The sequence below is a fragment of the Danio aesculapii genome, chromosome 10 (genome assembly GCF_903798145.1).
Source record: "Danio aesculapii chromosome 10, fDanAes4.1, whole genome shotgun sequence".
Classification (NCBI taxonomy): domain Eukaryota; kingdom Metazoa; phylum Chordata; class Actinopteri; order Cypriniformes; family Danionidae; genus Danio; species Danio aesculapii.
The window spans coordinates 42,682,293-42,700,429 of NC_079444.1; the positions used below are offsets into that span (position 1 = coordinate 42,682,293).

Here is an 18,137-nt window from a genome sequence, read left to right on the forward strand (position 1 = left end):
CTAGAGATCAGAGGAGAATGGCCAGACTGGTTCCAGCTGATAGAAAGGCAACAGTAACTCAAATAAGCACTCGTTACAACCGAGGTCTGCAGAAGAGCATCTCTGAACATCACAACACGTCCAACCTTGAGGCGGATGGGCTACAGCAGCAGAAGACCACACCGGGTGCCACTCCTGTCAGCTAAGAACAGGAAACTGAGGCTACAATTCACACAGGCTCACCAAAACTGGACAATTGAAGACTGGAGAAACGTTGCCTGGTCTGATGAGTCTCCATTTCTGCTGCCACATTCAGATGGTCGGGTCAAAATTTGGCCTCAACAACATGAAAGCATGGATCCATCCTGCCTTCTATCAACGGTTCAGGCTGGTGGTGGTGGTGTAATGGTGTGGGGGAGATTTTCTTAGTACCAATTGATCATCGTGTCAACACCACAGCCTACCTGAGTATTGTTGCTGACCATGTCCGTCCCTTTATGACCACAGTGTACCCATCTTCTGATGTCTACTTCCAGCAGGATAACGCACCATGTCATAAAGCGTGAATCATCTCAGACTGGTTTCTTGAACATGACAATGAGTTCACTATACTCAAATGACCTCCACAGTCACCAGAACTCAACCAAATAAAGCACCTTTGGGATGTGTTGGAACGGGAGATTGGCATCATGGATGTGCAGCCGACAAATCTGCAGCAACAGCGTGATGCTATCATGTCAATATGGAGCAAAATCTCAGAGGAATATTACCAGTACCTTGTTGAATCTATACTACGAAGGATTAAGGCAGTTCTGAAGGCAAAAGGGGGTCCAACCCGGTACTAGTAAGGTGTACCTAATAAAGTGGAAGTGTAGTTTTAGCTTTATTATTATAAACCAAAATTTTATCTCCTTATTACAAATATGTTTTACTTCTAGCATCAATTTATGTTTAGTTTCTATTGGTAATAGGGTTTTTAATAACATTTAAATTACAATAGTAATATTTACATTTAATAATTTAAATGTTTTACATTGAACATTTAAAGCTTTAAATTGGAAGATTTTATATTATATTTCAGGTTTATTTTATTCACCATAAACTGTTTTCGTCACACATCTGACATCAAGGCCAAAAGAGACTCCTAGGATTTGAACTATTTTACTTAAGATGCTTAAGGGTCATTTACACAGACTGCGTTTTTTTCCTTTCAAATGTTGGTGGACTTGCATGACTGTTACACTCGCATCTTTTGAATCGTCTAGCATGTGTTTGTGTCAAATGAAAAGAATTGAACCTATCACACAGCACCACTCATCGGTGTCATTTCCAAAGCAGTGGACCAATCAGAAGTGTTGCAAGCTTCTGTTTACACTCACAAGTTGGCATGACAACAGATTTATTTTACAGGAACATGGCGGAGGAGGTGCGTTTTTATAAAACATTCAAGTGCCACATCTCACATTTTTAGATGCAAAGACATGTTCTGTGTGAGTGAGCCCTAAGTAGTGTGGTTTAATTAGAAGTGTTTTCCTGACCTGCCACTGAAGAACCACAGAAACTGTTCAAGAACTAACTAAACCTGTCTGAACAGATCGCTGTGCATTTTTAGCCAATAATGCGTTATTTTTATTACTGTACTTGTAAAGACTGCTGTGAATCGCAACACACACACATAGTATGCTCATATGAAGAAATAATATAGTCATTTACATTCTTTTTGAACCATACTATAGTAAAGTGTATTATACTATATTATATTATTTACAACTCTGTTAATGAATCCTCCAGTATACTGTACTACTATAGTGATCTACTTTATTTTTGACTTCAGTAAACTGGTGTATTCTAGTATAATATACAGTGTGATTTTCCTCTAGATTCTGCTGGCGGAGTCTCTTCATGTTTCTCCAGTTTTCAGAGTTATGAATCGAGACGCTGATGAAGGGATTCTTCATGTGGACGCTTGTTTGCACAGTGAAATGAAAAGAGTATAGTAACTGAGTTTAGATTTCGCACGTCAGCCAAGTTTGTAAGTCAGAATCGTAATAAATAAATGATCAATTATATCAACTGAGGACAGCAATTTCAATAAGCTCTCAATTAAGGGATTTAATTTTATTATTTTTAAATGGTTTTATAGCTCACGTTTACTTTTTCTCACAGGTCTGACCAAGAGTTTTTGCAGTTACAATGGTCATCTTTTGAGGAAACCTTTTTTTTTTCCTCATGTTTGACTTTTTTTTTTTTTTTTTTGCTCCAAACTCTTATTTTCCTGACATTTTTCAATCAAATTCCTGACATTTTTGCTCAAATATCTGACATTTTTGCTCAAATTCCTGACATTTTTGCTCAAATATCTGACATTTTTCAATCAAATTCCTGACATTTTTAATCAAATTCCTGACATTTTTCAATCAAATTCCTGACATTTTTAATCAAATTCCTGACATTTTTAATCAAATTCCTGACATTTTTAATCAAATTCCTGACATTTTTAATCAAATTCCTGACATTTTTAATCAAATTCCTGACATTTTTGCATCAAATTCCTGACATTTTTCAATCAAATTCCTGACATTTTTAATCAAATTCCTGACATTTTTAATCAAATTCCTGACATTTTTCAATCAAATTCCTGACATTTTTAATCAAATTCCTGACATTTTTAATCAAATTCCTGACATTTTTCAATCAAATTCCTGACATTTTTAATCAAATTCCTGACATTTTTCAATCAAATTCCTGACATTTTTAATCAAATTCCTGACATTTTTAATCAAATTCCTGACATTTTTAATCAAATTCCTGACATTTTTCAATCAAATTCCTGACATTTTTCAATCAAATTCCTGACATTTTTAATCAAATTCCTGACATTTTTCAATCAAATTCCTGACATTTTTGCTCAAATATCTGACATTTTTGCTCAAATATCTGACATTTTTGCTCAAATTCCTGACATTTTTCAATCAAATTCCTGACATTTTTGCTCAAATTCCTGACATTTTTGCTCAAATTCCTGACATTTTTGCTCAAATTCCTGACATTTTTGCTCAAATATCTGACATTTTTGCTCAAATATCTGACATTTTTGCTCAAATTCCTGACATTTTTGCTCAAATTCCTGACATTTTTGCTCAAATATCTGACATTTTTGCTCAAATTCCTGACATTTTTGCTCAAATTCCTGACATTTTTAATCAAATTCCTGACATTTTTGCTCAAATATCTGACATTTTTGCTCAAATTCCTGACATTTTTAATCAAATTCCTGACATTTTTAATCAAATTCCTGACATTTTTCAATCAAATTCCTGACATTTTTGCTCAAATATCTGACATTTTTGCTCAAATATCTGACATTTTTGCTCAAATATCTGACATTTTTGCTCAAATTCCTGACATTTTTGCTCAAATATCTGACATTTTTGCTCAAATTCCTGACATTTTTAATCAAATTCCTGACATTTTTAATCAAATTCCTGACATTTTTTAATCAAATTCCTGACATTTTTCAATCAAATTCCTGACATTTTTGCTCAAATATCTGACATTTTTGCTCAAATATCTGACATTTTTGCTCAAATTCCTGACATTTTTGCTCAAATATCTGACATTTTTGCTCAAATTCCTGACATTTTTCAATCAAATTCCTGACATTTTTGCTCAAATTCCTGACATTTTTGCTCAAATATCTGACATTTTTGCTCAAATTCCTGACATTTTTCAATCAAATTCCTGACATTTTTGCTCAAATATCTGACATTTTTCCTCATGTTTCTGATTTTTTTTTTATTCCCTTTTTTTTTTTTAACTGTTTTGACGTTCTCCCCTCACATTTGTAAAATATTTTCTCAACTTTTAGATATATTTCTCTCACATTTCTATGATTTTTTCTTTTTTCCTAATTTTTTATTTTTATTTTCTAAAAATCGTTGCCATTTTTCCTCACATTTCTAAAAACGTTTTTCAAATTTCTGATATATTTCCCTCACATTTCTAGCCATTTTTTTTTCTCATCTTTTAAAAATTACCCTCACAGTTCTGTCTTTTCGCCCCTAAAATTTGTAACATTTTTATTTTCTGACATGTCTAATGTATTTCCTCAAATTTCTGATATATTTCCCTCACATTTCTGCCATTTTTTCATCACTTTTCAGATATTTTTTTTTTCTAAAAATCTGCCATTTTCCCTCACATTTCTGAAAGCTTTTTTTCAAATTTCAGATTTTTTTTGACAATTTATTAACTAAATATTTCACATTTTTCCCCTTACAATTCATATATTTAGTTAATTAAAAATTTTCCCCCTCACTTTTTGGACACTTGTCTCTCATTTCTGAAAAGTTTTCCCTCTCATTTCTTCATTTTTTTCCTCAGTTTGTCACTTTTCTCCCCTCTCACACACGAGTGACATGTCCCCGAACATTTCACTGCAGTCACACTGCACTTTTCTCCCCATAGAACTTCATTCATACGCACACGAATGCATCAGACTGGAAACGCAAGCTCGTGCGCCAAGTTTAGCAATCCACTGCATTGCAGAGTTCAAGCTTTGTGAACTCTGATCTGCGAAATTGCATCACGTGACTGCGTGAGACCAATCGAGGATCAAAACATGACCTCTCTGGACTGAGATGTAAAATATAGAGCAATCGCTCGCTTTTTATTGTCTAATCATCTTGTTTAATCCTGCCCCTTTTCACAGCGCCATACGACAGAATTTCGCACGCACAAACTCACTCAGAAGTTTTACGTTTCTTAAAACCCAACAAATAAAAACTAATTTTTTTTTGTCCCAAAATGTTCAGTTTTAGGTTTTTTTATGTTTTCAAGTGTGAAAAACTTTTAAAGGAAGATTTTTTGTTGTTGCAGTTCAAGATTTTCTGTATAAATTTGACTTAAATGATAAAATAAAGATCAGAAGTCTGCGTCCCAGCCTGACTCTTCATCAGCCGGAGGATCATCAGTGTCTTCAGGAAAACAGTCAAAATTACTGCTGTCCAGCGGCCCGTTAACCTGAACACACACACACACAGTCAAGATGAGGTGAAGTATAATATTTATTTGATCTATTTAGAATATTTCATTAGTTTACCGTGTGTCACATCTGATCATTTTATTCAGTAGCTCAAAATAAATACAATTACACTAAACTGTAACAGATCATTTATCTTGCTACATGTATACAGCTGAAGTCAAAATGATTCGCCCTATTGTGAGTTGCTTTTCAAATATTTCCCAAATGATGTTTAACAGGGTGGCACAGTGGCTTAGTGGTTAGCACTGTTGCCTCGCTGCAAGAAGGTCACTGGTTTGAGTCCCGGCTGGGTCAGTTGGCGTTTCTGTGTGGAGTTCTCCCCATGTTCGTGTGGGTTTCCTTCGAGTGCTCCAGTTTCCCCCTCAGTCTAAACACATGCGCTATAGGCAGGGCCAGTCGGAATCTGCGGACGTTTTTATTTGCTATTTCTGCAGAGAATTTTAGTAAAAATCTGCAGATTTATGCAGAATTATTTTGGGAGTCTCATAACTAAAACCTTAATATATGAAATAAAAAATAATAACTTTTAAACTTTTATTTAATGTTTACAATGCAAATCCAATCAGATCCACTTTATTTGGTAAACAAAGCAAATCTCTCATATAATATCTCTACTAAAAGACAGAAAATATTACTGTACAGACTGTATTGTACATAAATCAGATGAACATTTTCATATTAGTCAATAATATTACTGTAATGAATTTAAAAACTGAATAAATATAAATTTACACACATTTACTCAAGTAAATAAACAGAATTAATGATGAGCTAAAAATCTGGGGAATTCTGCGCATGCAGATTCCGTGTGGGCCTAGCTATAGGGTAGTTGATGAACTAAATTGGCCGTAGTGTGTGTGTATGGGTGTTTCCCAGTACTGGGTTGCCGCTGGAAGGGCAACTGCTTTGTAAAACATGCTGGAATAGTTGGTGGTTCATTCTACTGCGGAAACCCCTGATAAATAAGGGACTAAGCCGAAGGAAAATGAATGAATGGTTTAACAGAGCAAAGAATTTTTCACAGTATTTGCTAAAATGTTTTTTCTTCAGGAGAAAGTCTTGTTTTATTTTGGCTAGAATAAAAGCAGTTTTCATTCAACATTATAAGTCTTAAGCAAAAGAAAAAAATTGGATCAAGAACAAACCACTGTTATACAATGACTTGCTTAATTACCCTAACTGTACCCTAATTAACCTAGTTAAGCCTTTAAATGTCACTTTAAGCTGAATTCTAGTATCCTGAAGAATATCTAGTCAAATATTATTTACTGTCATCATGACAAAGAGAAAATAAATCAGTTATTAGAGATGAGTTATTAAAACTATTATGATTAGAAAAACATCACATGGGAAATATTAAAAATAATAAAAATTTAACAGGAGGGCAAACAATTTTGTCTTCAATTGTGCAGTATTTTTCATATTCCTGCAAATAATTGTGTGACAGTGTTGTGTTAATATCTGAAGGCAGAGACTTACGCTGGGAATAAACGGAGGAGTCAAAGTTCCTTCACGAAGACCATCCCAGTTAAAGCCCTCAAACCATCTGAAACACACACACACACAGATGACACACCTCCAGCTCACAGCGGATAATACACTGATGTGGTAAAACACAGTACTTGTGCTTCTGGATGTCTTTTACTCCGTTCTTCTGGTTGCCCAGTCTCTCTGAGGGGTTGTCTCTGCCACACACAACAGTTTATTCCATGTTGTTTTATAAACAGAGACAATCTGGTGAATGCATTTGACTTAAAGCTAATGTTTAAACACTGTTGTGTGTCAGCAGCATGTGAATATAACCAGCTTCTAATGGTAAACATGTGTTAATTGTGTTTTTTTATAATCGCACTTGATAAAATCAGCCTGCAGGAACACTTTGGGGCCTATCATACACTCGCTGCACTAAGGTGCAAGATGTGTTTGGTGTGATTTGTTGCTTTTTTCAGACCGGCGTAACAGTAATTTTCACGGTTTTCACCACATTGTTTAAATAGTAAATCTATTTGCACCACTTTGTGGACTCGTGGGTGTGCTGCTCTATAAAGGAGGTGTGTTAAGGCGCAATGTTTGAGCGTTGCTATTTTGAGGAACTGAAATAGACCGCGCCACTGACCAACTGAAAGCTGCTATAAAGTCCAGAAGAGCGTGTTAGTTATGAGCCTATGCAGGTCCTAAACGCTTACACACTGCTGAATACACACAGGATGAACAGCAACACACAAATATCTTTACAGATGAAAAGTTATTAAAGGATTAAAATGATACAGAAATAATTATTTTCTACATCAATAGAAACACCACTGCCTCCATGCCTTCTTCACCTCGGGGAGCTTTTTTAGTTTATTCATGATGATCTGCATCAGTATAATGTTATTATTATGATCAGTATTATTGATTATATGCATATTTATATTTGTTTTAATATAAACAAGTTTAGATTTGTCCTCCTGTTGGTTTTGGAGACGTCTGCATCACCATAAGGGGCATAAGAACAGGACGTGTGTTTGGATATAACTCAGTTTTCGACCACACTCCATTATTATTGTTCATTTATTCCTTTGCTGGAAATTAGAACTGAATTTAGAAATAGTTTTGAAGCAAATCTTTGTGCTTAATAAACTAAATTAAATATGTAGGCTAATGGAGTCTTCAGAGGAGTGAGTTTCCACCGTTTCTGTACTAAAGGAGTAAAGTAAAGGAGTAAAGTAAAGAGTAAAAGTAAAGAGAAAGTAAATAGGCTGAATGGAGGAGGCTCGTTCTTTATCCTCGCGCTGCAGATGCTCTGTTTAACTGTTTTCTCTCTAGTGAAGCGTTCAGTTTTTACACTTACAAAGTCCGCCATGTAAATAGCAAATGCCCCATGGCGCGACGCAACTGACTCTTAAAGGGAATGGGAGATGAGATTCTGATTGGTTTAATGCACGTTATGCTCAAAACATGCCCAGAACTCATTAAGAGAATAAGCACAACCCCGTTAGACTGTGCACCGTGCGCAGAGCGTATTTATCGATCCTTAAGATAGCAAAAGTGGATTCGGACATGTCATTAATGCTTAATTGCACCCAGGGCCACTTCTTTCTCTGGTCAATTTTTGAAGGCCCACCTGTCTGACATTTTCTCTAAAATGTTTGTATGAAACGCTCATTTAAACCTTTATTTATTAACTCCTCCTCCTCACTGTTTGTTGTTAAAACTGACAGCTGGAGGGGCGTGGTTAAATATGTTCACCACGCCCAATACCTCACACTGACCTAATCTGAGAATTGAACTGAAAACAAAGAAGAATTTGCATTTCAAGATTTCAATTAAAGATTACAAAGGCAAACTAATTATTTATATATATATATATATATTTGGTAATAAATAAAGGTTTAAATGAGCATTTCATATATATTTTATATGTTTTTATATATATATATATATATATATATATATATATATATATATATATATATATAACATACACAGATTCAAAGAGAACCACAGGTTAACAGGGAGATTGCAAAAGACCAGCTTCTGCTTTAAACTGGATTGGCTGAGTATCTGCCATTAAATATCTATTATTCAAAAATATAAATAAAATTCAGTAAAACACTCTAAATCTGTTGAAACGCGACACCTGCAGGATCGCTGAGTTGAAAATCCCTGGCCTAGATCATTAAAGTAGAGCCCTTTGATTGACATTCTCCCTTTAAACGTGTCATCAGAGGGGGAAAGCCCCGCCCACTAGTGACCATCTCTCCCTCATTAGCATAGACAGCCCTGAGTGAGAAGCAGCCATCCGCCATTAGAGTGTTTGAGCTGCTGAAGATAATGTCAGCATAGACTAAGAGGATTATAAGTGTGGAGCTTTAGATGAAGCACAAATGAACAGCGACAGGAGTCTCTATAGACTGACAGAAGCATAAAGCACACACTGACGTTAACGTTTCACTTTTTCACTCGTATAACGTTAGTCCTGTTGAACGTGCCACTATGCTGACACACAGGCATTTGTAGCTCCGCTCTCTTCTGAAAAGAGCACGATCTCATTTGAATTTAAAGCGACAGTCACCAAAATGCCACAATTAGGATCAATAAATACAGTCAATTCCATAACTCTTAATGTCTGGAATAAACATTTTAAAACCCCATGATATAGGATATACGTTGTTCCTGAATACCTGCAGAGCCTCTTGATGAGGTTTGCGGCGCTCTTGTTGATCTTCTTAGGAAACTCCACCATGTCGATTCCTCTCAGGATGATGTTGTAGGTCTTCATGGGGTCCGAGCCGGAGAACGGAGGACTGCAGGACACAAGTGTTCACCGTTAATCACTAGAAGAGCTTTAGGGCCGGCCATTGGGCTTCTTCATTCAGCGTTGGTCAGTCTAGTTGATGCTTCGCCTCTCCTCAGTGTAAAGTACACATGAAATCAAAACTCAGCATATTGATTTAGTTAGCTCACATTGCTAGTTTTGTGGTGAACAATTGATCTGTGCAGGTCATTAAGAAAAATAAATAGTTTGCCTTTGTAATCTTTAATTGAAATCTTGAAATGCAAATTCTTGTTTTCAGTTTAATTCTCAGATTAGGTCAGTGTGAGGTATTGGGCGTGGTGAACATATTTAACCACGCCCCTCCAGCTGTCAGTTTTGAACATCAAGCAGTGAGGAGGAGGAGTCTGTTAGGTTATAATAACTCTCCTCAAATCCCTTTCCCCATCTTTCTACAATGAAACTCGCCTACTTTACTACATCCAATCAGCTCACAGTAGAATAAACAAGCCACGCCCACTGTGTTCTCATGTAATATTTTGTTTCTCTAGGAACTGCATCACAAAAAAAGGTCACAGCTTTCGCTTCATGCGGACTTTAATGGCAGCCTTAAATTTCCTTAAGTTGACCCTTAAGACTCGTACACACCACTTTTCGTTTGTGTTTATCGATAGCGTTTTTGGAGACGTTTTTCCGGATTCAAACTCCAGCGATTTTCACTGCCGTCGAGCAGAAGAGTACGCAAAATCACTCCTTGACGTTAGATGGCGCTACATAACTTTAAGCTTCTGACACCCGCTTGTAACACAGAAGAAGAAGAGAGAAAGTTGACACGCTTGTTGTTAAAGTTACTGCCGATTCGAACAAGCATCCAGCTCTAGCGATGAAGAAATGATTATTGTTATATCAGTGCGATAAGCAGCTCAACGTTCGTATCGCCTCTGGGCATCTTCTTCAATGTGCGCTCGCATCTGTAACTTCAGCAGCTCCTTGCACATGAACAAAAGTGCCAATCTGATTGGTGGAGAAGGTATTGATGCGGCGCGTCGAAAATAACGAGCGTGAGGCGTTTCTTTAAAAATGACGCTTTTACGCCTGCCGTTTTGCGCGTTGGTGTGCACGATCACATTGGCGCCCTTTATTTAGTCACAAGGCATTAGACGTCAATGGAAAATGCAGGCAAAAAGCATCCCGGTGTGCACAGGCCTTCACGTATTTGTTCTTGCAACTCAAGCTACCCCTAACCATCAAACTATGGGATTTATTAGCATACAGACAGTGATGAAGGGCCAAACCTGCCGCTGAGCAGCTCAAAGATGAGGATTCCCAGAGACCAGCAGTCCGCAGAGACGTCGTGGCCTTTATTTAGGATGATCTCAGGAGCCACATACTCCGGGGTCCCGCAAAACGTCCAAGTCTTCTTCCCCAGACCAACCTTCTTAGCAAAACCAAAGTCCACCTGCAGGAAAACGGCAGCATTGCAGGTGAACGTACAGCAGTTCACACACTTCTCAACAAACTCATGTGTCTAATTAGATTAGAAATCTACAGATAAGGGCCAACTCACACTATGCTATCCGAACCGTGCCCAGGCCCGTTTCCCGGATCGTTTGAGAAGTGTGAGTGCTCTGAATCGGGCTCACTTGGGCTTTGGCGCGGTACGCTTGTGTGTGAGTGCAAAACGTGCTAAAGCCCGAAACTGAAAGCGAGACGTGACTATTAAGGGACTGTTTCATATGTGTTTGTTAATGATTCTTACTGTTCAATGAACGCAAACTGTCGTAGTTTATTAAAGACGCAAACCTCTCACTGCACGAAAACTCCGCACCTTCAGCAAACCTCCTAATACCTGCAGCATGAGGACTTGTTTATTGTTTATGAGCGTCAAAAGTGGCTGATCTGTTCGGCGAAATATTTCACTGCGTGTCACTGTATATCAAATGACTTACGACGATATAACTGAAGAAATCTTCACTGTGCTGAGCGAGAGTGCCTCTGACCAGCGCATTATCGATGACGTAAGCGTGCCCAGAATGTAATGTGAATGCGGGCCGTCGGGGGAGACGGGAGGGGGGAACAAGCGTGCTTTGGCCTGGTTCAAGACAACTGTACATAGTGTGAGTACACCCTTAAAGAGCACCTATTATGCCCTTTAATACAAGATGTCAAATAAGTCTAATGTCCCTAGATAAGTGTCAGCTCAAAATACCCCACAAATGTTCTTTAACTCTCTGAATCTGACCCTTTTAGGATTTGATTCTAATAGTGGCGTTTTGGTGACTGTCACTTTAAATTTAAATGAGATCGTGCTCTTTTCAGAAGAGGGCGGAGCTACAAATGCCTGTGTGTCAGCATAGTGGCAGATTCAAAAACAAGGTTAACGTCATATGCTAATGAGGGAGAGATGGTCGCTAGTGGGCGGGGCTTCCCCCCTCTGATGACACATGCAAATGGAGAATGTCAATCAAAGTGTTTCTGCAGACTGTTATTATCAAGTCTGATTATAAACAATAGAATTAATACATGTTTAACATTAGAAGCTGCTTATAGTCACACACTGCTGACACATAACTGTGTTTAAACCCCTTATAAAAGAGATTTCAGCATAATAGGTCCTCTTTAAAGAGTTCACCCAAAACTGACAGATCGTTTACTCATCCTTGTTACAAACTGAGTTTCTTTATTCTGTTGAACACAAAAGAAGATATTTTGAAAAATGTGGGAAACCTGTAACCAGTATCTGTTTCCAGTCACCTATTTTTATATGCATATTGGAATATTGCATAAAAAATGCTTAATGGAAATGCTAAGATGCGCATAAAAAATGTATATGCACAACTGAGTAGCATAAACTTTTTATCCGATGAGAAAAAATGCTCATAAACTACACCAGAAACGCATTTACTGAATAAAATCCAGCATGCACATCAGTATGCGTGATGCCATTTACTTTTTCACAGATGATGTGATGATATCACAATCAGTTTTATTGACAAGTGTGCTTCACACACACGCAAGGAATTTGTTTTGGCTACAGAAGCTTCCAGTGTACATGAAGTGACAAGTGACAACCCAAAATAAATATGGAAATAAAGACGATAAACATTAAACCAACCCAGGCTCATTCTGAAAACGTAATCCCGGGGACGTTTCTGGAGGCCGCGAAATACGTAGCCGGGGGTACGTGCGGCTGCATTTAATTTTTTTAAGCGAACACTGCCGGCCGCTCGCCTCCGTGTGGAGAACTCTCCCGCTGCAACCAGTTTGTCCGGTTAGCTCTTCGTGTACTCTGGCAGACTCGAGGCGCAGAGAGGGGCTGACCACGACGACCGGGTTCGAGTCCGGGGAAGAGCGTTTCCAGAAATCAGGTAAGAAAACAAAAACAAAATCCAAAAAATGAAGCGAACAAGTTCATCACAGGGTGAGAATGTGGTCAAAATCCGAAAACGTGGTAAAAATCAGACGAGGGCTTTTCTTTTTCTGGACGGCTTTTGTGAATCGTTGTTGGTTGGGTTTAGGGACGGAGGAGGGTGGGTCAGCCGATTGGCCGGTCGCACGGTCAATCATTCTGTCATCCAGGCAGACAGGCAGAAGGTCGTTCGACAGCGGCCTCTAGCGGGTTTACACGAGAACGGCGCGGGAAAAAGCGCGCACAGCGGCCTCTCGCGGACTCTCGAAAACAAAACTGCAAAAATACGTACCTCCCGGGACGTATTTCGCGGCCTCCAGAAACGTCCCCGGGACTACGTTCTCAGAATGAGCCTGGGTTGCATTAAACAGACCTGTGCTGGTCTCAACTTTTGCTCAAGTTATAAAGGGACAAAGTACACTCTGAACTGAGTACACTTTACTCTGAGGATTTTGCTGTATATACAGTATTAGTTTTTCCTATTATGGAGTCATAGTTTTTTAGTCGTATATGTGTGTGTGTGTACCAGTTTGGCGTATCCGCGCTGGTCCAGGATGATGTTCTCGGGCTTCAGGTCTCTGTAGATGATTCCTCGGCAGTGCAGGAAGAGCAGAGCCTCCAGAACACATGCGCTATAGAAGCGGCAGCTGCTGTCCTCAAACACACCCCTGCAGGACACACACAGCACCAACATTCAACCTGTGCGTGTGTGAGTGAGAGACTGTGTGTGTGTGTGTACCTGTCTCTAAGCAGTGTCCACAGTTCTACCCCCAAACAGGCCTCCATCAGCATGTAGAGGTATTTAGAGTCTCTGAATGTGCGGTAGAGTCTGAAACACACAGAACATCCTCAGTCTCACAGGCTGCGTTATAAATCGCCTACTACTCAAGTAGGTACTACACTACCTGACAAAAGTCTTGTCGTCGACTCCAGTTGTAAGAGCAACAAATAATAACTCAACTTCTAGTTGATCATTTGTAAAAGTGTCAGAAGGTGGATTTCTCTGATGAAACATCTTGAGCTGCATCCCAATCATCACAAATACTGCAGAAGACCTAGTGGAACCAGCATGGAGCCAAGATTCTTATACAAATCAGTCAAGTTTGGTGGAGGAAAAATCATGGTTTGGGGTTACATTCAGTATGGGGGCGTGCGAGAGATCTGCAACATCAACAGTCTGAGGTATCAAGACATTTGTGCAGCCCATTACATTACAAACCACAGGAGAGGGACAATTCTCCAGCAGGATAGCTCTCCTTCTCATACTTCAGCCTCCACATTTAAGTTCCTGAAAGTAAAGAAGGTCAGGGTGCTCCAGGATTGGCCAGCCCAGTCACCAGACGTGAAGTTTATTTAAAAAACTAATTTCAAGAGGATCACGTGCTTATGATTGCTAGTGGCTGGATCCGCATTATCCAATTCTCACCAATCAGACGACTCCTAAGCCACTACAAATACCCTGGGTTACGTACCACCGCTATCTTCATTTTGAAGAATCCCCCCTTCCACCCCACTCCTCCTTCTTCCAAGATGGGTGGCATGGTGGCCCAGTGGTTTGCACTGTTGCTTCACAGCAAGAATGTCTCTGGTTCCAGGCTTTACCAAACCAGCAGACGTTTCTGTGTGGAGTTTACACATTCTCCCCATGCTCACATGGGTTTCCCCCTTGTTTCCTGGTTTCCTCCCACCGTCCAAAAACATGCAACTTAAGTTAATTGACTAATCCAAATCAGCACCATAGTCATGCTCCTAGTAAGTAGTTATCTCTCAAGAGCAATCACTGGCTGTTCATTGATTATTACAGCAGGGGAGTTCTCCAGATTTACCTGAGCTCAAACTCCCCTCTCGCCTTGCAATGGGAGAGAGCCCCGGGCTTGAGGGCCTTATAAGCTCAGGGCTCTCTCCCAGGACACCATGCCAAACAAGCTTTATAATCAATCATCAGCTAAGTGTGAACTCATGAAATGAACATTATTGAGCATCTCTGGGGTAAGATGAAGGAGGAGGTGTTGAAGATGAATCTAAAGACTCTTGATGAACTCTGGGAGTCCTGCAAGAAGGCTTTCTTTGCCATTCCAGATGACTTTATTAATCAGTGATTTGAGTCATTGCAGAGATGTATGGATGCAGTCCTCTAAGCTCATGATGGAGTCAGACACAATATTCATTCTGTTTCCACTGCAGCATCACCACATATTCTATACTGGACATTATTGAAGGTTCAGTGATGAGACTTTTGTGCAATTAAAGTTAGACCTTACTCCCCTAATGAAATCATTAATAATCAAGGCATGATCATATTTTATTGTGCTCAAATAAGCGTAATCTAGAGGCCTTTGCCTTTCATATAAGCCACTTCTGATACCAAATGAGCTACTAGAAGTCAAGTTATTATTTGTTGTTCCTAAAACTTGTATAGGAGACAAGACTAAAGTCAGGTTGTGTACATCTGAATTAGAATTTACTGCATGGCTGTTAGAAAAGTGCCTTCTATATTGACTTCATTCTTCAATGGGGAAGTGCGCTCGTTTTTGAACTTCCGATTCAGTCGCCTATAGGAGAAATGACTAGGAATAATAAATGGCAGAAAACGGTCAAACTACTTACCCTACAAACAAGTGTTTGCATGACAATACAGACAAAGTAGAATAATATAATAAGAAAATGTCAGTTTGCAACATCAAGCAGCAGAACGAGCTGTTTTTAACTTCTAAAAATGAATGGAAGTGAATGAGACTGGACGTCTCGAGCCAAAAAGATTCAAATAGCTGCGCCCGCTCGTACACAGAGAATAAAGAAGATAAAATAATGCCTTAAGTAAATGGAGAATGAAAGAAGAATGGGGGCCTCATAACAAGGCAAGTTTTAACCGAAACGTTCCCGTACCAACATCATGAGTTTCTTTTTGCCCTTATAGATCTGTTTGAGGCTGTCTATAAACTGAGCTAAACTGAACTGAACTTAAACACTACAAACTGAACTACACTGTTCCAATTTACTGTGACCTTTTATGTGAAGCTGCTTTGACACAATCTACATTGTAAAAGTGCTATACAAGTAAAGGTGAATTGAATTGAATTTAACAGAGAACAAGGTGAATAATATGACTTTTAGTAGTATAAATGGAGTACAACATCTGCCATTAGTCATGATCATGTGACCTCCTCGTGTTAGTTGCGTCGCTTCACTCCCATTTATGAATTCTCTCACAGTGCATTATGGGATAGCCTAGTGTCCATTACATGCACACTTCAGAATCTTGCCAGAAGTAGTAGGTCATCCGGGTCTTTCTCACACACTGATTTGCGAATATTATGAATTCAGACATGCTACCTGGGTCACATATCAGCTGATAGATATGGGCCAGTATGGGCCTTCTGCATCTACTGGTTGGCTCAGAAGGCTGTTATCATCCATCCACATGTTTAATCAGCTATACTAATAGAGAAGATCTGTTTTTACATTACTGTGATGGTTTAGGGTTGGGGTAGACGTTAATAAAATACAATTAATGGGAGATTTAATAAATAATATAAATAATTCTCGTTAACTCCCAGCCACAGCCATATGGGATATATAGCTAATTAGCCATGTGGATGGATGATTACAGCCTTCTGAGCCTACTAGTAGGCGTAGAAGACCCCTACTGGCCCATATTTATCAGCTGATATCACCCATTCAGTCGAGTGATCGCATTCGATTCAGCTGGTCAAAGTTGTGTGTGTTGTACCTGATGGTGTTTTGTGTGTGTTTTTTGATGGTGTGAGTGTGTGTACCTGACGGTGAAGGGACTGTGCGCCTCCATCATGATGCGTCTCTCAGAGAGGATGTGCCCCTGTTGGCTGTGCGTGTGTGTGTGTGTGTGTGTACCTGACGGTGAAGGGACTGTGCGCCTCTATCATGATGCGTCTCTCAGACAGGATGTGCCCCTGTTGGCTGTGCGTGTGTGTGTGTGTGTGTGTGTACCTGACGGTGAAGGGACTGTGCGCCTCTATCATGATGCGTCTCTCAGACAGGATGTGCCCCTGTTGGCTGTGCGTGTGTGTGTGTGTACCTGACGGTGAAGGGACTGTGTGCCTCCATCATGATGCGTCTCTCAGACAGGATGTGCCCCTGTTGGCTGTGCGTGTGTGTGTACCTGACAGTGAAGGGACTGTGCGCCTCCATCATGATGCGTCTCTCAGACAGGATGTGCCCCTGTTGGCTGCTGTCCAGAATGTGTCTCTTCTTTAGGACCTTCAGAGCAAACGAGCGACTCTGATGCTCCTTCAGTTGCACCTGCACACACACACACACACACACACACACACACTCAGTGAACTCAACACACAGTCTCTCTCTCCAGTGTGTGTATGTGTGTGTGTATCTTACCAGCTCCACACGGCTGAATCCCCCCACACCCTAGAGTACAGACCACACGGAAATCACTGAGACGCAGCCTGGAGAAGAACGAAGCCTCAGCTTGCAGCCTGTGGAGAGACACATTATTCCATAAGTATATGTTGATCCACTAATACCTGCAATAGTGTCTGGATGCAGCCCTGATGATGTCAGACACAATGCACTAGTGATGCCAGACGGGCTGGTCTGAGTATTTCAGAAACTGCTGATCTGGGATTTTCACGCACAACCATCTCTAGGGTTTACAGAGAATGGTCTGAAAGAAGAGGAAATATCCAGTGATATTCTGTAAGCGCAAATGCCTTGTTGATGCCAGAGGTCAGAGGAGAATGACCAGACTGGTTCCAGCTGATAGAAAGGCAACAGTAACTCAAATAAGCACTCGATACAACCGAGGTCTGCAGAAGAGCATCTCTGAACACACAACACATCCAACCTTGAGGCGGATAGGCTGCCCTTTGGGCCTATTAGTACCAATTGAGAATTGTGTCTAGGCCACAGTCTACCTGAGTGTTGTTGCTGACCATGTCCATGCCTTTATGACTACAGTGTACCCATCTTCTGATGGCTACTTCCAGCATGAATCATCTCAGACTGGTTTCTTGAACATGACACTGACTATTGACAATGACAAAACTATTCAGTTTTGTGAAACAGTTGTATTATTACCTCTTCAGCTTCAGCTCCTCAAAATAATGAAGACAGTGCAGTGGTGGGATTTTTTTAACACTTGCCATGTGACAACAGTCCCACTCCCACCTGCTGGTAGAAACAGGTACTGCTGAACAGCTGACTATAGACTGATTTCACGCGGCTGCCATTTTTAAAAGCAAAATCGAGGCTGCGGTGGGAAGAAACCCGGAAGTATCGTTGGGAGTTACATTAGAACGTTGTGTACTTGGCTGTATATCTTATCAGCGAATAGAAAGAGACACAAATTTATCATTTCACCGCCTTCTGAGTGACCCGAAGGTCCGTTCTGAATGAATGGTGAAAATATAAAGGGATATCAGAGCTCATTTTCAGCTAAGTTAAGGGAAACGGCA

The 18,137-nt window shown here is 39.7% G+C and overlaps 1 protein-coding gene across 1 annotated transcript in view; it reads right to left on the bottom strand.

Annotated features, from left to right (window-relative positions):
* Nucleotides 1–4,753: 4,753 nt before the first annotated feature.
* The window catches only part of LOC130236828 (cGMP-dependent protein kinase 1-like), a 29,380-nt gene continuing 15,996 nt past the window's right edge, over nucleotides 4,754–18,137 (bottom strand). Inside the window, 10 exon segments of the mRNA XM_056467597.1 lie at nucleotides 4,754–5,001; nucleotides 6,503–6,569; nucleotides 6,646–6,708; nucleotides 9,190–9,312; nucleotides 10,577–10,740; nucleotides 13,217–13,358; nucleotides 13,430–13,519; nucleotides 16,829–16,968; nucleotides 17,062–17,091; nucleotides 17,093–17,159. Coding sequence (XP_056323572.1) covers nucleotides 4,903–5,001; nucleotides 6,503–6,569; nucleotides 6,646–6,708; nucleotides 9,190–9,312; nucleotides 10,577–10,740; nucleotides 13,217–13,358; nucleotides 13,430–13,519; nucleotides 16,829–16,968; nucleotides 17,062–17,091; nucleotides 17,093–17,159 — 985 coding nt within the window. The 3' untranslated portion in view covers nucleotides 4,754–4,902.